The sequence below is a fragment of the Melanostigma gelatinosum genome (assembly GCF_949748355.1).
Source record: "Melanostigma gelatinosum genome assembly, chromosome: 4".
In the NCBI taxonomy this organism is placed as follows: domain Eukaryota; kingdom Metazoa; phylum Chordata; class Actinopteri; order Perciformes; family Zoarcidae; genus Melanostigma; species Melanostigma gelatinosum.
Window position 1 is genome coordinate 14,584,329 of NC_136637.1, and position 17,258 is coordinate 14,601,586.

The following is a 17,258-nucleotide window of genomic DNA, read 5'->3' on the forward strand; positions in this document are numbered from 1 at the left end:
ATAGACATAACACTGAAATGATCAAGGCTTTAGTGTACTTTGTGTTTGCGGAAATCCCACTTTCTAAGACGGGGTTCTTTAACTATACCATAAATTCTCACACACATAATGTATCTCAAAATCTGTGTCTGTATCTATGTGTCTTTCATCATCTTTAGCCTATCGCTTAAAACACGTTTTTCTCACACACACACACACACACACACACACACACACACACACACACACGTTCATGTAATCACACTCTCAAGCGAACACTCACACATGATTTGTGTCTTTCATGGTCTCCATGATCCTTGGGAAGGGTTCCTTTATCAGGCAACATGAGGTATGTTGGGATGGAGGAGGTCAGGGGTTTGTAAGTGCAGTTTGGGAGGAATTGAGGGGGGAATTAAGGGGCCTAAGAGGTGTGAGTGACACCCTTGCTTAGGCTCCCAGGGCCCAGCAGGATCAGTGCGTGTGGAGCCGGGCCAGATCGCCACACAATGAGAGGAAATGGGAATTTAATACAAACTTTCTCACAAAGTCTCAGAGACCTCCCGCCTCTGTTGCCGGTCTCACTTCCAGACACCCACAGCTTTGCCATCACCACCTCCACTACAACCACAACAAAATGTCAGAAACAACTAAAACATACTTGGGAGCGTGCTGCTGTAACATTTTGACACAATTTAGGTGATATTTCCCGACAATGACTTTTCAAAATGGAATTTGTGAATAATGATGCTCAAGAATAGGAACCAAAAATATTCCGGACAAGCTTAGACACAAGGTGTTCAATTTCAATACCATACACAGCTGGCTGGTTGCATGACCCAACCCATTGTCACCAAAACGTGTGATAGCATTGTTTTTACATGAAGTCATGGATTTATTTCATTGTTGTTACAGTATTTCAAAAGCAATCAAATATTGAAACACATACACCTTTGAAAGGAACCCCATTTATGCTCTTTTGCCTTCAGCTTAAGAAACAGCACATCCTCTTTCTTTCTTTGATTATTTGCAGGGTTGAACAAGATTGTTCAAGATTGTTTGTTGCGCTGTTGTTATAACTGGGGAAGCAATATTGTGCTTTTTGAACTTTGCCAGCAGACACACTGATCAGTAAGCCTTTATCTGATAATATCATAAAGCAAGCGCTGGTCACTTTAGCAACAAACACATTCATAATTACTCCAGGGCAACAAAGACTTTTGTATACAATGGCTAACGTCTGAGGAGCACAGAGTGTCCGCCACCCTGCAGAATCATTTCCTTTATATACACATGCATGGACACACACAAAGTACTCTATATACATCCACTATAGTTTCACATCAATGCACCATCACATATGAACGCACGTGCTCATGCACATATACATACTCACACAAAACCACCCCTGGTTTCTGGCTCCTGATAGCCAGAGCGTCTGTGTTGACCCAGCCTTTGGTCTTTTTCCCTTTGGCTTCCAATAGAGGCTCCACTAGGTTGTGTGCATGCAGCACTTTTCAATCTTTTCTCTATTTGCACTCCTTCCTTTGCTCCTCACCTCATTTGAATCCTTAAACTTTAATCCCAGAGTCTACAACATTCTGCGAAACCTGCAATCATTTTATCAGAAAATTGCTTTAATTCAAGACTAGTTTTAAAATACAGTTTGTTGCTTGCATACAGTTTTATTATAAGCTTTTGACTACATTGTACATAAGCATGTGCTGCCAGAACTGTGCAGTTAGCGGTCTGCTCTTGACAGTTCAGTTTCATTGTTCTCACTGTTAAGCCCATTCCTGTCAGTGGGAGTTTTTGAAGTGAGAGAGGAAATAAGATGTTCTTTTGAAATAAATAGTTCTGGCTTCTGAGCAACACAGGTCACAGTAACAGGCCAAGACCCTTTGTTTGCAAAAAGTCCAAATGGAAACACTGTGATTTGTAGACGAAACAGCTCCAACGTGGGTGTACCCATTTCAGTTTTAATTTGATCTCTTTTTACCTCAGCTCATTGAACCAGCAGGGCGTGTCCTTTGATTATGGTTTCAGTGTATCTTTCATGCACTATTTGACATCATTTTCTTTTTCATAATAGACATCAATGTGCGCACACTTTGCAAATAAGTATATTACTTAATTCTGTGTTATTATGATAATTAAGCATACAACAGAATATTCTTTGCAGGCCAAAGAAATCCATGTGAGCTCTTGAAATGGAAAACAGGATATCTTAAACAATAAGAAGTTGAGTCAACTTCAAGTTGATTGTCTGAAGCCGCAAGGAAATGTAAAGAAAACATCAAATCAGTCCACAGTTTTTGCAGAGAAAATGAGAAAAGGCGTCTGCAGTTTTTCCAACTGGGTGCTTCAAAGTGAGACAGTGCAGCACTTTTCAAAGATTGGGCCAGAAATGGCAGACTAGACACAACAAGCATATTGTTCAAAATGTCCATGAGACTGACTGATTTTAACAGTGAGGGAAGAGGGGAGGCTGGCCAACAAGGCTAACTCATTGAAGTGAAAGAACAAAGCTGTTGCATTTGGCAAAACATGATACCAGCTGCTGCTGCATTTGGTGTTTTACAGTAAAGAAAAGCAGCAATAAAATACAATGTCAATAGAGGACACATGGGGCATGCATAGTGTCGGTATTGGCCGCACAAATTCATATAACGTATCAAGTAGTATAAAGTATTGTGGTCGTGTACACAATTATCAGCACGTAGTAGATTTTGATGGAATGGAGTCTTAAATTCTCCAAAAACGTACATCTTTAAATCTCTGTCTGACATGCCTCACGAAACATTGCACACTCCATGTTTCTTACAACACATATCTAAAATAGTCCTGTGGCAGAAATACAAATAAATAAAAATATTACAATAACATTTTAGCCAATATAGTTAATACTATCCAATCGAAAAATGGAGTATAATGCCACTGTTTAAACGGTGTAATATATTACAGAATTAATTGTGTGCATAGATAGTCATGGTGGTTGGCATTGTATTAAAACATGAAGTGACAAAGTTTAAACTCATAAGCAGCATTAGTTGGATCGGGGAGGTCTGGCGCGCCAGCAGTCCTCCGCTGTCTCGTGACGCTCTTCCTTCCTTCCCCACCCAGAGAAAGCTGAGCTTTACCGAAGGTCCAACTCTGTACTTATGGTGACGGGCCGTGCTACTATCTCTGAAAGCTATACTGGACCGCTGTAGTTATTGCCGAAGAGATTTTACACCTGAACTGGACGTCTGGTTGATTCGCCAAGTTATGCGTAAAAAGGCGCACCACTCGTCGTGCCGCAGCGTCACCGTTTCGGATGTACAGCGCTCCCCGTAAAAACGATTTAGTAACGACAACTTTTTCCGAATGAGGATTATAAATACCATGAGGATTTTGTGGGTGTTTGTATTGTGCTTCCTTGATTCATCAGGTAAGTGGGAACTTATTTTAAGGCTGTTTGGATAGCTCTTAAACGGAGCAAAAATATCAAAGTCGTCATTTATTTTCGTTACGTATATTAAGAAATAACAATTCCCCACTTAATTAAGTCTACATAAATTGCTTGTTTATTAATTTGATAATTTATTAAAGTCGTAAATACCCTCAGAATGTAGAGTGTGGATGTCCAAACCCTTTGGGGAAACAGGAGCTCATCCATGTTTCCTGTCATTGTTCTGTGGATCTGGGCTTAAATACCAGGGAGAAGGAATGCTGGACAAACTGACCATTATTGGGTTTGGCCTTTTTTTTCCAAATAATCACATTCCCTTTTTTGTTTTTGTACATGTGGGCAGTTCCTCAATCTCAGATGTCAGTGTGTAAGATGTTGCAAGTCAAAGAGTCACTTTCATAATGAATACACGATGAGATTCAGAACATACTGGTTTTACAGCACTTTATGTGTTTAGATGGTTTGCAGCAGGATTTTGTGCAAACTGTGTCAGGTGTATTAAAATGAGTTAAAGGCATTCTACATCAGAAAAACGGTTTACTTATTTGGTCTAGAACATGTTCCAAACTGCAGTTATTCATTTGAGCTAAATGTAATCTTAGAAACAGGATTATGGATCAGAATACTGTCATTTCTGTTAAAACCTGCATCAGATATTTTAATGAAATTGAGTTGAATTGTGCTAAATGAAGAGTAAGCAGTAAAAAAAATCACTTTTTAGAGATTCTGAGACGTGACTATGATTTCTGAACTGACTGAACGATATATATATATATATTGCAAGTTATGTTACACCTGCAATAAAAATATGTGAGGCTATATGTAGTTATGGGTCTTCTTCTGAAAAGATAAAATTGTCCATTTATTTGCTAAAATAAGAGAAAATGCTTGTTGCTTAATCCCCTGACTCAAGAGGTTTGTGAATCGTAGTGGTCTCATAATCAAGTTAAGCTTCTTATGACTATGCTCTGTCCTGTAGATGCTGTGATCGACTTGACAATGATATCCACAGCGGAGGCCACCAATGTCAATCACTTCTCCATCTCATGTATCAACGGAGAGCGCAGCCCTTCCCAGGTTGAGCTGGAAATCAAGAAAGACAATAAAATCCTCATATTCCCCAGGAAGCCAAATTTTAAAGTGCATAAGCCCAGGAACAAGGAGGTAGTGGCCAGAGACTTCCGTGAACTGGATCATATCGGCATCTTCTACTGTGAATCCACTCAGGAAGTTCCCCCACTTGAGACGGTCACAATGATCAATAATTTTGGCAGAGGTGGGTTCAGACTTTTTTCCGAAGTTTTATGAGAGTTTTAACTGACCAAACAGACTGGATTATTTATCCTCCACAGTTTTTTTTAACCATCCAGTTTGGATGGTTTGTCAAGTTTGGATCATAACTGTGTATCTGTTTTCCTTTACAGCTAATTTTGTCCCAACTCACCTTACGCTTACTGCTAACAAAGGAGAGACAGTTAACCTCAGCATGCAGCTATGTAGCACCCAAAAGAGAGATGTGACCTGGAAGTACAATGGTAAGCCATCCTACACAACTCAAGAGAGACAGGAAATTTGATGCGCAATAAGAAGCCATTTACTCTCTTTCTATCTATTGCAAATAAGGATTTTAACACATTGAAATTATGGCCTCAATGTTGTTGTTTTTCATGTTTCATGTAGGAAACTACTATTATATGACTCACTGGAACGACATGATCAATCGTACAGCGATTCTCACTGTGGAGAATGCAGCTTTTGCCAATCAAGGCATCTACAGTGCCAGCTACGTGGGAGACATCCCCCTTCAGGGCGCGTGGATGAGGCTCATTGTCAGAGGTTTGTTTAATCCTATTCACAAGCTTGGAGTCAAAAACACATACACATAAATGTGCACGCATCAGGATCAGGTTGTGTCAAGGCCTTTACAACATCAACGACTCCATTAAATATAGATTCATCATACAGCTCACAAAAAGATCTGGAGATGAAAATTAAAAAGGAAGTTTTGTGGTGGAAGAAGAAGCTTGAATGGCCTTTACATTCTACAGAAATGTCAATAAAAGCAGACAAGAGTGATGACACCACAGAAACATTTGGGTTGTGTCTCATAATTCATTCATTAATTAAAAAAGACTGATAAGTAAATCCTGAAAAGAAGACTCTGAGAAGTCACTGCGCTCGACCACAAAATAGTCAAGCACCTAACCACCCGTATAACCACAAATTGTTGTTTTTACACATAATTTTCTGTATGGATTAAACACGAGATACCTCGTCTCCAGTCTTTATGCTAAGCTAAGCTAACAAGCTTCCATATGTGGAAGTATACATTTTTAACAGCAGCAAGTTGGTTTTGAGCTTAATGAATTAAAGCCTGAACATGACCTGCATTTCATTGAGACAGCATGTGTTCGTTTCATTTCCTCTACCTCAGTACTATCAACACCATTGGCTCATATTACCACATGATTCAATGTCTTTACTATTTCCTTATATTTGTATCGTGAATATATAATCTAAACAGGCGGTCTGTGCTTAATTCAATTCAATTTATTTTGTCCCGCCCCAAATCGCAAATTTGCCTCCGAGGGCATTACAGTCTGTACAACATACGACATCCTCTGTCTCTGTCCTCGCAACAGGAAACAAAGGGAGAAACCTACTGTACCTATCAGCTGCTAACAGAATATCTGTCCGAAATACAATGAAAATCAGAAATCACATCTAACTGTCTGCATTCGCTGCGAAGTTGAATAGTCTGAAAGCTGAAACTGGAATTGTGCGGGCAGGTTAAAAACAAACTGTTCACATATTGAAGGAGGACGTAACATACATGGATTTTGCAAGTCACACTTTCAACACGTTGTATATTTTTTTTTAAGGAAAGAAAACTTGTTTTCTCTGTAGATTGTCCCAGTAACAAGTGGGGTCCTCACTGTGACAAGGACTGTCCGGAGTGTCTCAACGGCGGAGTTTGTCATGATGTCGACGGAGACTGTATCTGTCCTCCAGGATTCATGGGAACACGGTGTGAGACAGGTTTGTGGTGTACTTAATACGGTACAATGCTGTATATACAGTCGGTGCGTGAATGGTAGAGAGACACACTGATGGAGAGTAAGAGAGAGAAGATGAGTATAAAATCTGATTTGTTTTTACTGTTGTCGTTAGCTAAATGCTAATGTCAGCATGCTTGGATGTTCTCAATGACAATGCAAGCATGTTGATGATTAGTTCATGTTGACCGTATTTTAACTTGTAAACCATAAACCAAAGGGATTTATCTAACAATAATATAAAACGTAACACTAATACTAGGTCAAAACAAGCCATTGTCTTGGATTTGATTGGTGACCCGATGGTGTCCTAAACATGGGTGCTGGGTTAAGTTCATCCTCTATTGCGTCTGTGCTATATTAATCCAAATTGGGGTCAATTTTGACCCAGTGATTTTATTGTGTGTGCGTGTATTGAGCAGTTAAGTAAGGAGACTACATGTGAGGTACATTGCATTTCAATGGCAGACATTAGATCAACATCACATCTACACAGCGCTTAGGTCAGGACTGTGCCTAAACAGCTTTTCTTATAACAATGCAATCAAATATAAATATTTGGGTTACAGATGAGTACACTGGCAGACTCTGTTCTGCCAGTGTTTTGCAAGGCAGTTTGAGGCATGATATAGCACATCTCAAGGAATTTAAATAAACACATTTGTGAATTTGTCTTTCTCTGATGGTTTGCAGCCTGCAGAGAAGGAATGTTTGGCCGAAACTGCCAGGAGTCATGTGGCTCCGAGCTGAACTGCAAGGGCCTTCGATTCTGCCTACCAGACCCTTATGGCTGCTCCTGCGCCAGCGGCTGGTTTGGGAGCCGCTGTGAGAAGAGTGAGCACTGCATCACTTAAGCTTGTTCCTGTCATTTTAATTCAACTAATATGCACATGGTTTAATAACATGTTTTACCCTTTTGTGTGTCACACCGTGCAGTATAGCTTTCTGTTTTCTATTTCCAGACTGCGACAATGACATGTATGGACCAGACTGCAGCCTGAGCTGTAAATGCCAGAATGGAGGAGTTTGCAACCGTTTCAGTGGATGCCAGTGTCCCACAGGGTGGAGAGGACAGAACTGTGAGAAGTCGGGTAGGTATCCTCACACCATATTTATCCCTCTTTTATTCTGTTTCTTGGTTTAGGTCTGGCTCCTCTGTGGAATGGTATTGACTGCATTGCTATGTATATATTCTTTCGCCTCATCACTGCAAAGTATATTTCCATTCTCATTATCCTGCTCACCGAATACCACCACCTTCTTCCTCATCACGACAGCAACAATTTGTGAACATGCACAGGTTACAAAACGTATAGAACACAGTCGGATTACGTGCAGGTTAATTAATCCTTTTTACCAAAAAAGCTGGGTTCATCAGGGCTTATGACAAAACCCCAATGAAACCCTTTCCCGTGAAATGGTTCAATTAAATTGCTTCTAATCCTTGAGTCTGCCACCATTTTGTTTCCTTATTTTTAAGTTTTGAAGCTTTAACTGCTGTAGCTGTGGCTTTATTTTCTAGGAAATAAAGTTTTTGAAATACACTGCTGATTTTGCAAAAAAATATTTCTTTCTCTGTCACTATCCACATTGTCTTTTGTCAACCTCTGTTCCGTGCCTCTCTCCATTTTTCAGACCGGGCTCCCCAGATCTTGGATTTGGACAGCAATTTGGAGTGGAATCTGAACTCCAGCCCCAAGATCTTTTGTTCAGCTACAGGCAACCCTCTGCCCAGCCACAACAGCATTGAGCTGCGAAAGTTGGACAGCACTGTGCTCAAGGTAGAAAGACTCCTGCCAAGATGGCTTTTAGCAAGCCTGAATTAAAATAAACCAAATGCACAGCTTGTATGACGTTTAAGTCAAGGTGGTCAGGTAGAGATTACATAGAAGGCCTCACAGGGAGAGGGTGATCTCGTACAGCGGTTCCCAAAGTGGTCAGGACGAGCTGTGGTTGCTGCAAGATTTATTACATTGGGCATTTTTCAAGATCTTTTTGTATGCCTTGTGGAGAGCTAGGCTACCTGCTTCCCTGTCTTTTTGCTAAGCTAACCTGCTGGTTCTAGCTCCATGCTTAATAACTGGTGCTGTGACTTCATATAAAGAATCAAGTTCAATTGTGCTGCGCCTTTAAGATTGAGCTGATGATAACAAGGTTGAGTCAAGTTCAGAGGAAGTCAACAACACAATGGCGTTGACCAGATAAGGCAATATCACTTTACAGTGCAGCAGTTACCACGTGTTGCCTATAAGTGACATGTACACTTTCTTTGTTATTCTTTCTGTGTTTTTTCCTTGAGTTCTCAGAGTTAGGACGTTCTTAGCAGCAGCAAAAATAAGCACAAGAAATGTAAATGTGGTTTTCATCTTGCATTGCATTATATTGTATGCTATGTGCTTTACTCTCAGGCTTCTCGGACTGTTATGGACTCAAATAAGAGTACAGCCCTGTTTGAAATCCCTCGTCTGACTGCTCAACAAGGGGGGTTGTGGGAGTGCAGGGTGTCCACGAATGGAGGCCAGGACTCCCGCAAGTTCAACCTGACCATTAAAGGTTTGTGCGTGTGGTTCCTTTTTAAGGAATATGTGAAGTAATAAACAGGGAGGAAAATCGATTGTTTGGTGACCATTTCCTGTATTCAGGCACATCACATGTGAGCAACAATTTTCAATTTTTTTCCTGTGTCTACTCAGAGCCCCCTGTTCCCACTACTGCTCCCAAACTGCTGGAAAAAAGGAGTAAGCAGCTGCTGGTGATGCCTGTGGACTCCCACAGAGGAGATGGGCCCGTCGTCTCAACCAGGCTCCTTTACAAGCCTGTGGAGAACGGAGACTCGTGGTCCTCCATCATAGGTAGGATATCATTTCAAAGTAATACTACATAAATGGAAATACTGGCCTTGACAAACCAAAATAAATAAAACATATTTATAAGAAAACAGCCTAATCATGTTTGCTCTACAATGCACTGCAGGGTAAGGATATTATACTCGGCTCAAGTGCCCTGCTGTTTTTTTCTCTTGTCATATAACTTGTCATATAACAAACAAAAATATCTGTAATTTTAAATGTCTATAATGTGTGTTTATTATACTATGTATGTTTTAAGCTAAATGTTAAATAGATTACCCAGACACTCTTATGTTAACAGCATTTCCTACATCCACATTCTTTCAGTTTATAGCGACAAAGAGCCGATCACGCTGATGAACCTGGAGCCTTCAACACGGTACCGTGTCCGTGTCCAGCTGAGTCGTCCTGGGGAAGGCGGAGAGGGGGCCCCGGGGCCAGAAGCCATCATGGAGACTGATTGTCCTGGTAAGACCCACCGATAACTGGGATCACATACATACTGATCATAAGTATATTTATCTGGAAATCTTGCTTGTGAACAAATGTCTACAGTCTGAACCACAGAACTTCAACAAGCACAGTTATCTTATGTATGGTTAGACTAATGGTGCTTTTCCCAGACATTAAGTCACCAGCTGTCTTTTCCCCAGTGAGCAAATCTGCTTTCAAGTGGCAGAGTCAATGATTTAATTCCTCAATGGTGGAGAGGGAGAGAGCATATCCGAGTGTGAGCACAGAAAAGATCAAGGAAACTAGCTGAAATGGAAAAGTGATTGTTTTGGATTGTCATAGTTTCAAAGTTCTGTTGAGTTTGAATTTTTGGTCACATGTAGTTAGATCCATGTGTGAAATGGAAACATTTTATTTGTTACAAGGGAACATTATTCGCTTGTATGACTCGTATGTCTTTGGGAAGTACCACAGAACAGTTTAAGATTATGCAAAATTGAAAAAAAGTGAGAAGTCATATTTAAAATGGCATATGATTCATTAATTTCCTCCAGCCACTTGATTACATTACAGGTTGCTGTGGCCTGCAGTATTCTGTAGAATTGGCCAAAATGCAAATAAACACCTCATGCAGGTTGTAGGTTCATCACAGAGCCAACAGTGTCCCAATTCCTTTACGACAAACTAATTGTATACAGTATAGACGAATCGTTATATTGTACTCTACTGTTTTTGCAGTTAGTATACACAAAATCAACATTTGTTTATGTTCCAAAAGGAAACAATAAAATCCTTGTGTAGTCTGGGGCACAGTCATGCAAACACATTAAGATCTCCAATCAAACTGCATGTCTTTGGACTTTGGGGGGAAAACAGAGCACCTTTACAAAACCCACATGAACCCTGGGTGTAACTTCATAAAGGAGTGGGGCCATATATTTAAAGCTAGTCCTTCTGGTTGTGAGCCAACAGTCCTAACTCCTGTACGGCAGCCACTTGATATGCAAGTTGAGGTAATCGTCCACTTCACTTCGAAACACTTTACCTGTCCCTCAAGGGGCAATTTTAGGGAAACCGTGACTAAAATAATGAGAGAAATTCTCAAGGAGCTGTCAGCTCATACTGTGTTCTCTGTCGCTGCAGAGCCCACAGTTCAACCTGAGATTGACATCAGCTCGGTGGAAGGCCGCAATGCCACTGTACGGTGGCGACTGCCCACCAACAATGGCGTTAATGCTGGCACCGCCAGTGGCTTTTTAGTGCAGCTCTTCGGCCCTCCACCGTCCAGTGAGAAACTACTGGAGGAGACCACCCTGCTCACTGTGCTCTCCACAAAGTTCCACAACATGAAGTACCAGCAAGACTACACCGTGGTGGTGCGCCTCATCAACTGTGGCAGCCTGGGACCGCCCTCTAAACCCTACCACTTCCGCATCAACAGCCAGGGTAACTAGAAACTCTGCTGTTAATAAGCTGCAAGGAAGGCTCCTTCTAAATGTTGCAAAAGTATCAATGCAGTTGATAATGCATTTACAGGGGTTTGTGGCTAAAGAAGAGGTCCAACACAACACATAGTGTGTTGAAGGCCCACTCGTAATTTTGTTTTAATGGTAAATAAAACTGAAATGAATGGGATGATAAGAGCTTCTTAAATGTGCTTTAAACCCTCAGGAAAAGAGTATAGTTGGTGCTTGCTGGTTGCTTGGTGACTCTCTCCCTGCCCACACACTTTAATTGAGTTGAGGATGAGTTTAGCAGCTGATAGGTACAGTAGGTGTTGAGGAATAATCCAGTTTAGTTTGCAATCAGTGGAGATCAACAAGTTAGAAAAAGATCAATCCGACAGAACTGCAACGAATGCGGTTTAAGCCTTGTCTTTGGTATGAAAGCTTTCCAAGAGCACCAACGGGTAAAAAACCTGTGATTGCAACATACATTTGATTTAGAATATAGTTTTACAGAATCACTGTTGATTTCCCTAACTGTACTAATCTCTGTGTGTCTCAGGTCCGTCATCCCCACGCAACATCCAGGCCCTGCCCTTGTCCATGTCAGCCATCCAGGTGAGATGGCAGCCCCCTGAAGATCCCAATGGAGGCATCATCAAATACGTCATAGAGTACCAACCAGTTGGCCAAGGGAAGCCCCTCCCTTGGGTGGACACAGACGATGGAAACAAGACCACCAAAGATGTGACGGCACTCAACGGCAGCACGCTGTACCAGTTCAGAGTGAGGGCTTTCTCCAAAGTGCCGGGAGAGTGGAGCAAGATTGTTCAGGCGATGACTCAGGGCGATGGTGAGTAGGAAGTTATTGTCTGCTCACCCACCTTTATCCACCATTACTACAACTGACATGTGGATATTGATTAGTAAAGTAAGCCTAAGAGTAAGCCTTGTTGTCAGCTTTTCCTTTCTGGAAAACAACTTGGAATTACAGGATTACCAGAGTGAATGAATAATCCAGCGTACTGACATAAATCAAGGCCTTTTTATAGCTTCTTTTTAACATACATTTATTTTGTCACTCAATCGAGCTAAAAGTAGCTCTCAGTGGAACATTTCTACACTACTGCACTTGTGGCTAATATTGGGCTTTTCCCAGGTGGCGTTGAACGGGACCACCCACACGGGGAGGGTTCTACTCAGAATAAAAATATTTATCTTCACTGTCTGAAAATCATCTCCATCTCCCTATTTGGTTTTTCTCTCCATCTTCCATCCTGCCCCTCTGACCCTCTCTATTTCTTTCACTCTGCCCAAAAAAAAAGGCCTTCAGAGTTTAACCCCGACCACCCAGGGTGTGGCTGGGAGACCTGTTGGGGACAGTTACCAGCTGTTGGTAGCAGTGGTGGGCTCGGTTACTGTCACCTGTGTAACTATCCTGCTGGCACTGTTGGCTCTCTTCTTCATCCGCAAGACGCTGCTCAACCGTCGGCGCACGTTCACCTACCAGTCTGGATCGGTAACGATCCAAATTCTAATCCAAAAGCCTACTTTCAAGTTGTTTGTATTTATCGCAGAGCTTAAGACTGTTTATACCCCCAGGGTGAGGAGACTATTCTGCAGTTTAACTCAGGAACACTGACCCTGACACGGAGGCCAAAACCGACACCAGAGCCCCTAACTTATCCAATCCTGGAGTGGGAGGACATCAAGTTTGAAGATGTCATTGGAGAGGGCAACTTTGGCCAGGTCTTTAAGCTCTTAATGTACTTTCTGAATGTTTTAAATCCTTTATTCACTTGGGTAAACATTAAAGCTAACAACAGTCTCAAAACCAGGTCATCAAAGCCATGATCAAGAAGGATGGCAACAAAATGAGCGCAGCCATCAAGATGCTGAAAGGTATCTTTGGCACACATTCATGCAAGCACTCTCAAACATATCGATATATTGCACAATGCCTCACACACAAAAGCACACCAAAGCCGCTTATAAGCTGCTTTGCTTGCATTTCGTCTAATGATGCTTTTCGTGCTGATCTTCTTGCAGAGTTTGCCTCAGAGAATGACCACCGAGACTTTGCAGGGGAGCTGGAGGTGCTGTGTAAACTCGGCCAGCATCCCAACATCATCAACCTGATAGGAGCCTGTGAGAACAGAGGTGAGTGAGCAACACCTAGTGGCTTTTATGGATGTTGATGAGCTTTCGAGTTATGGCTTTTGAAGAAATACCGATGGTTATCACGACAAGGCTTTTCAGAAGACTGTATGTGTGTTACCTTAACGTGCTTATCTGGTGTCTAGGCCTTACAAATTATGTGAAATATATATTCCTTTTTCATTTAGTGGACACTGTCCACATTTTAGTGGCGAGCTGTATGACGAGATCCAATATCTTGCAGACAATATCCTGACCAAATCCTACTGCTGTCTATCCTGATTCGACGAATTGTACCATTGTATGTAGTACTGTGAAGAAAGTGGTTTAATTCTTCTTGCTTGAGATCCAAACAGATACTCCGAACTTATCATCTGTCATCTGCACCTGGAAAGCACCCTAATGTGTCCAAGCTAAATAATCATTGCCTGCCAGAGGCAATTTACATCTGTTTGATTTGTCCCTGTGCTCCACAAGCACACTGCTGTGCCTTGTATTTATGTATTTGTATAAGGTTACCTTGGCCCCAGTTCTTACCATGGAGTATCGGTTTCCCATAGCTACAGCCCATGGCTTCTACGTGGAATAATTTAATTGCTTTGATCAAAGATTGATAACATATGGGGGAGGAAGTGTAGTGTGGAAAAACATCAGTGAGGACATTACAATACCAAATCAGCCTTGAAAAATAAACATTCTAATTGCGTGTGTCTGCCCACCGGTTTCACTTTCTCTCAGTGCTTCAATCTCCAGACCTTCACTCTACTGTGTTTACATCTGTTGTTTAGTGCAGGTTCACCTCCATTATTCAGTGATAAGAGTACAACAATACATCCTGACTGTAATACCGCCTCCTAAACGAGAGTAATACAACCTCATTCTTACCTGTTGAAACTTACAATGTTAAAACAAAGTTTAAAATGTCCAACAAATCCTCCATTTGTGTCATTTTCTAGAACAGTTTTGGTCTTCCACGATTCAGCGGTTTCTTTACATGCCTCCTTAACACATGTTTTATTATTATTCATTGTAAATTGTAATCATTTCATACAATTTGAAAGGTTAACACAAACATATTCTATTTACAGCATGTTAAAGACTGGCTTGGTGTTCAACCAGCCAGCTGATTGTAAAATTGAGGAAAAGGGGACGAAAGGAAGGATGAAAGGATAGTTTTTGGGGAAGAAGGGAGGGTGGAAAGCAGGCTGGGAGGTGAAGGTGTGAAAATAAAGAAGGAAAGATATCAATAAGAAAGACATGCGTTCAGGGGGTAATGTTTCTTTGACGTACAGTTTGCATGTGTTCTTCCTGTGCTGCCTCTGTCTTTGCTGTTGTTAATACGTCTTTTATTGCAACAGAGAAAGGCATTGGCTTGGAGTGGTAGCACAAGCAGGTACTCAATTGCTGTTTTTGGCATTTTGGGAGGGTTTGTTTTGTTTCATGTTGAGCAAAGAAAATTGTTTTGGATCGATGTTGCTGCAGGAAACACAGCATGTCCCGATTACCATAATCTCTTGTAGCTGAGAAGGAACATGAGTGTATTATGTTCCAGTTCTTTAACCAGTATGTCCTTCGCCGCGCTATTCTTTCCTTCGACATATGGTATTAACTTATTGTGTTGGAACTCTCTCTGTTCCTGGTGAAACCCTTCCAACAAGCACAATTGCCTCATGACCCGTAGGAACTCTGGTTTTTGGCGGGAAGCCGCCATCTATTAACAAATCCTCAACCATCTGGTTGATCTCTCTGAGGATTTCATGAAAGGTCTGTTTTACTTATGTCCATGTCAAGACACAACTGTTGAAGGCCAAGCCCCTTACCAGCTGTAGCTGGGTCTGTTCCCGGCCTATTGCAGGGAGGCCAGCCGAGCTCACAGTCAGAGTTTTTGGAGAGCTGAGCTTGTAGATGAAATGTTTATCAGCAGCAGCCTCAACTGTATAAATCACCATGAGAGTGTCTTGTGATGTCAAATGCATTACGTGGTGCCACAAAGGGAGTGAATCGCATACCAAGATATCAAACATCATAAAGGGACATCTATGGCACATTTATTAAGTGTCCTCTATATGACAGGATAACCTCCTCCTCCTAATGTTACTCTGTCTCTGCGTTCTCCAGGTTACCTGTACATAGCCATCGAATACGCTCCCTATGGTAACCTTCTCGACTTCTTGAGGAAGAGTCGAGTGTTGGAGACCGACCCCGCCTTTGCCAAGGAGCATGGCACTGCTTCCACCCTCACCTCCCAGCAGCTGCTGCAGTTCGCTGTAGACGTGGCAACTGGGATGCACTATTTAAGTGACAAACAGGTAGGAGGTGAAAGAGTGCATGTGTGTCGCTGCTTGTTTATTATTTTGTGTGGATGGGGGCATTTTTCTTTCCTCAGTTTTTTATGTCTCTCATAAAAAGGAATTATTTTCAAACAAGCTCCGTGACAGAGGATGTTGATGAAGTCATTGAATAACTAAATAAAAAACATGTTAATTCAATAACACCTCCTCTCTCTCTCTCTCTCTCTCTCTCTCTCTCTCTCTCTCTCTCTCTCTCTCTCTCTCTCTCTCTCTCTCTCTCTCTCTCTCTCTCTCTCTCTCTCTCTCTCTCTCTCTCTCTCTCTCTCTCTCTCTCTCTCTCTCTCTCTCTCTCTCTCTCTCTCTCTCTCTCTCTCTCTCTCTCTCTCATGGCACTAGTTCATCCACAGGGATTTGGCAGCCAGGAATGTTCTTGTAGGGGACAGCCTTGTGGCAAAGATAGCAGACTTTGGCCTGTCCCGGGGTGAGGAAGTTTACGTTAAGAAGACAATGGTGAGTAGCGGACTCATACGCAGTTGGCACTTTTATTTTCAGAAAACAACCGACAGCCAGCAGAGGGCACTAGTTGTTTTAGTCATTTTGCACTCAATGTATTTCAGTGGATTATTGTTATTGACATCAGCTAAGAAGACTATAGATATCTGCACGTATAAATGTGTGACCCCACAGTGTTATATCTGTAGCCTGACAGTCAATTCGTAGTCTGCTACATGATGGTTATTAATTCATTAATATGACATTTTGAAAAATACTTAATTGTTTAACGAACAACTTCTTTTGAATATGAATTATAACTTTTCACTGGTATCACATCAATTTAAACAGCATCTGAAAGATTCTGATAATAGTGTGTAGTGATAGTACAGCAGTCAACTATATTGCCCTAAAAGGTCATGGACTTGTACAGTACTTGATATGTTAACTGGATCTCCATCATCAACCTGTGGCACCAGAGTAGTATATTATTAAATTCATACTTTACTTCTTTATGTGTTCGTGTTTCATATTTTTTAATATTCATAATCAGACTCTTCACATGTGTGAGCAAGCAGAAGGTTTTAAATAAGTGTCTTGTTTGTGCCTTCAGGGGAGGCTGCCTGTGCGCTGGATGGCCATTGAGTCCCTGAACTACAGCGTGTATACGACCAAGAGTGATGTGTGAGTGTACAGTGTCAACTCATCAGTTCAACCAATGCCATTCCTGACTTTAGCTGTTGCTCTCACCTCAACAGGTGGAGTTTTTTTTAAGGGAGGCAAAGCTCACAATGTTTGTCACACCGGAGCTTCAATTACATACAACATGCAAAACATATTCCGAGTGACATGGCAGGCTCATGAGGTTGCAGACTCTGGTCACTGGTGGCGTGATAATAGTTGTGTAAGTGTTGTGTAACTGATAAGCACAAGCAGGAAGTCTTGGGTTGGGAGAGCAGACATGAAGAGTGGACAGCTAACGGAAGTAGTGTGAAGGCTGCTGTGGGGTCAGAGAGAGTTGTGAACATCAGTATAAGAGAGACCGAGTGAAAGGGAGAGACGGTGAACAAGATCTGAGACAGAGTGAG

General features: G+C 41.6%; 1 protein-coding gene across 3 annotated transcripts in view; it reads left to right on the plus strand.

Moving 5' to 3' along the window:
* tie1 (tyrosine kinase with immunoglobulin-like and EGF-like domains 1) overlaps positions 1–17,258 on the plus strand; it is a 30,724-nt gene that overhangs the window by 11,025 nt on the left and 2,441 nt on the right. Inside the window, exons 1-20 of one of the 3 annotated variants that reach the window (XM_079267955.1) lie at positions 3,148–3,406; positions 4,407–4,703; positions 4,852–4,962; positions 5,108–5,263; positions 6,335–6,466; positions 7,177–7,317; positions 7,446–7,574; positions 8,119–8,264; positions 8,892–9,036; positions 9,177–9,335; positions 9,660–9,800; positions 10,929–11,231; positions 11,793–12,083; positions 12,556–12,749; positions 12,833–12,979; positions 13,069–13,132; positions 13,280–13,390; positions 15,506–15,696; positions 16,075–16,188; positions 16,784–16,854. In XM_079267955.1, coding sequence (XP_079124081.1) covers positions 3,343–3,406; positions 4,407–4,703; positions 4,852–4,962; positions 5,108–5,263; positions 6,335–6,466; positions 7,177–7,317; positions 7,446–7,574; positions 8,119–8,264; positions 8,892–9,036; positions 9,177–9,335; positions 9,660–9,800; positions 10,929–11,231; positions 11,793–12,083; positions 12,556–12,749; positions 12,833–12,979; positions 13,069–13,132; positions 13,280–13,390; positions 15,506–15,696; positions 16,075–16,188; positions 16,784–16,854 — 3,107 coding nt within the window. In that variant the 5' untranslated portion in view covers positions 3,148–3,342. Of the gene's footprint in view, positions 1–3,147; positions 3,407–4,406; positions 4,704–4,851; positions 4,963–5,107; positions 5,264–6,334; positions 6,467–7,176; positions 7,318–7,445; positions 7,575–8,118; positions 8,265–8,891; positions 9,037–9,176; positions 9,336–9,659; positions 9,801–10,928; positions 11,232–11,792; positions 12,084–12,555; positions 12,750–12,832; positions 12,980–13,068; positions 13,133–13,279; positions 13,391–15,505; positions 15,697–16,074; positions 16,189–16,783; positions 16,855–17,258 lie in introns of those variants that run through there. The other 2 variants (XM_079267956.1, XM_079267957.1) reach the window with 2 other exon arrangements.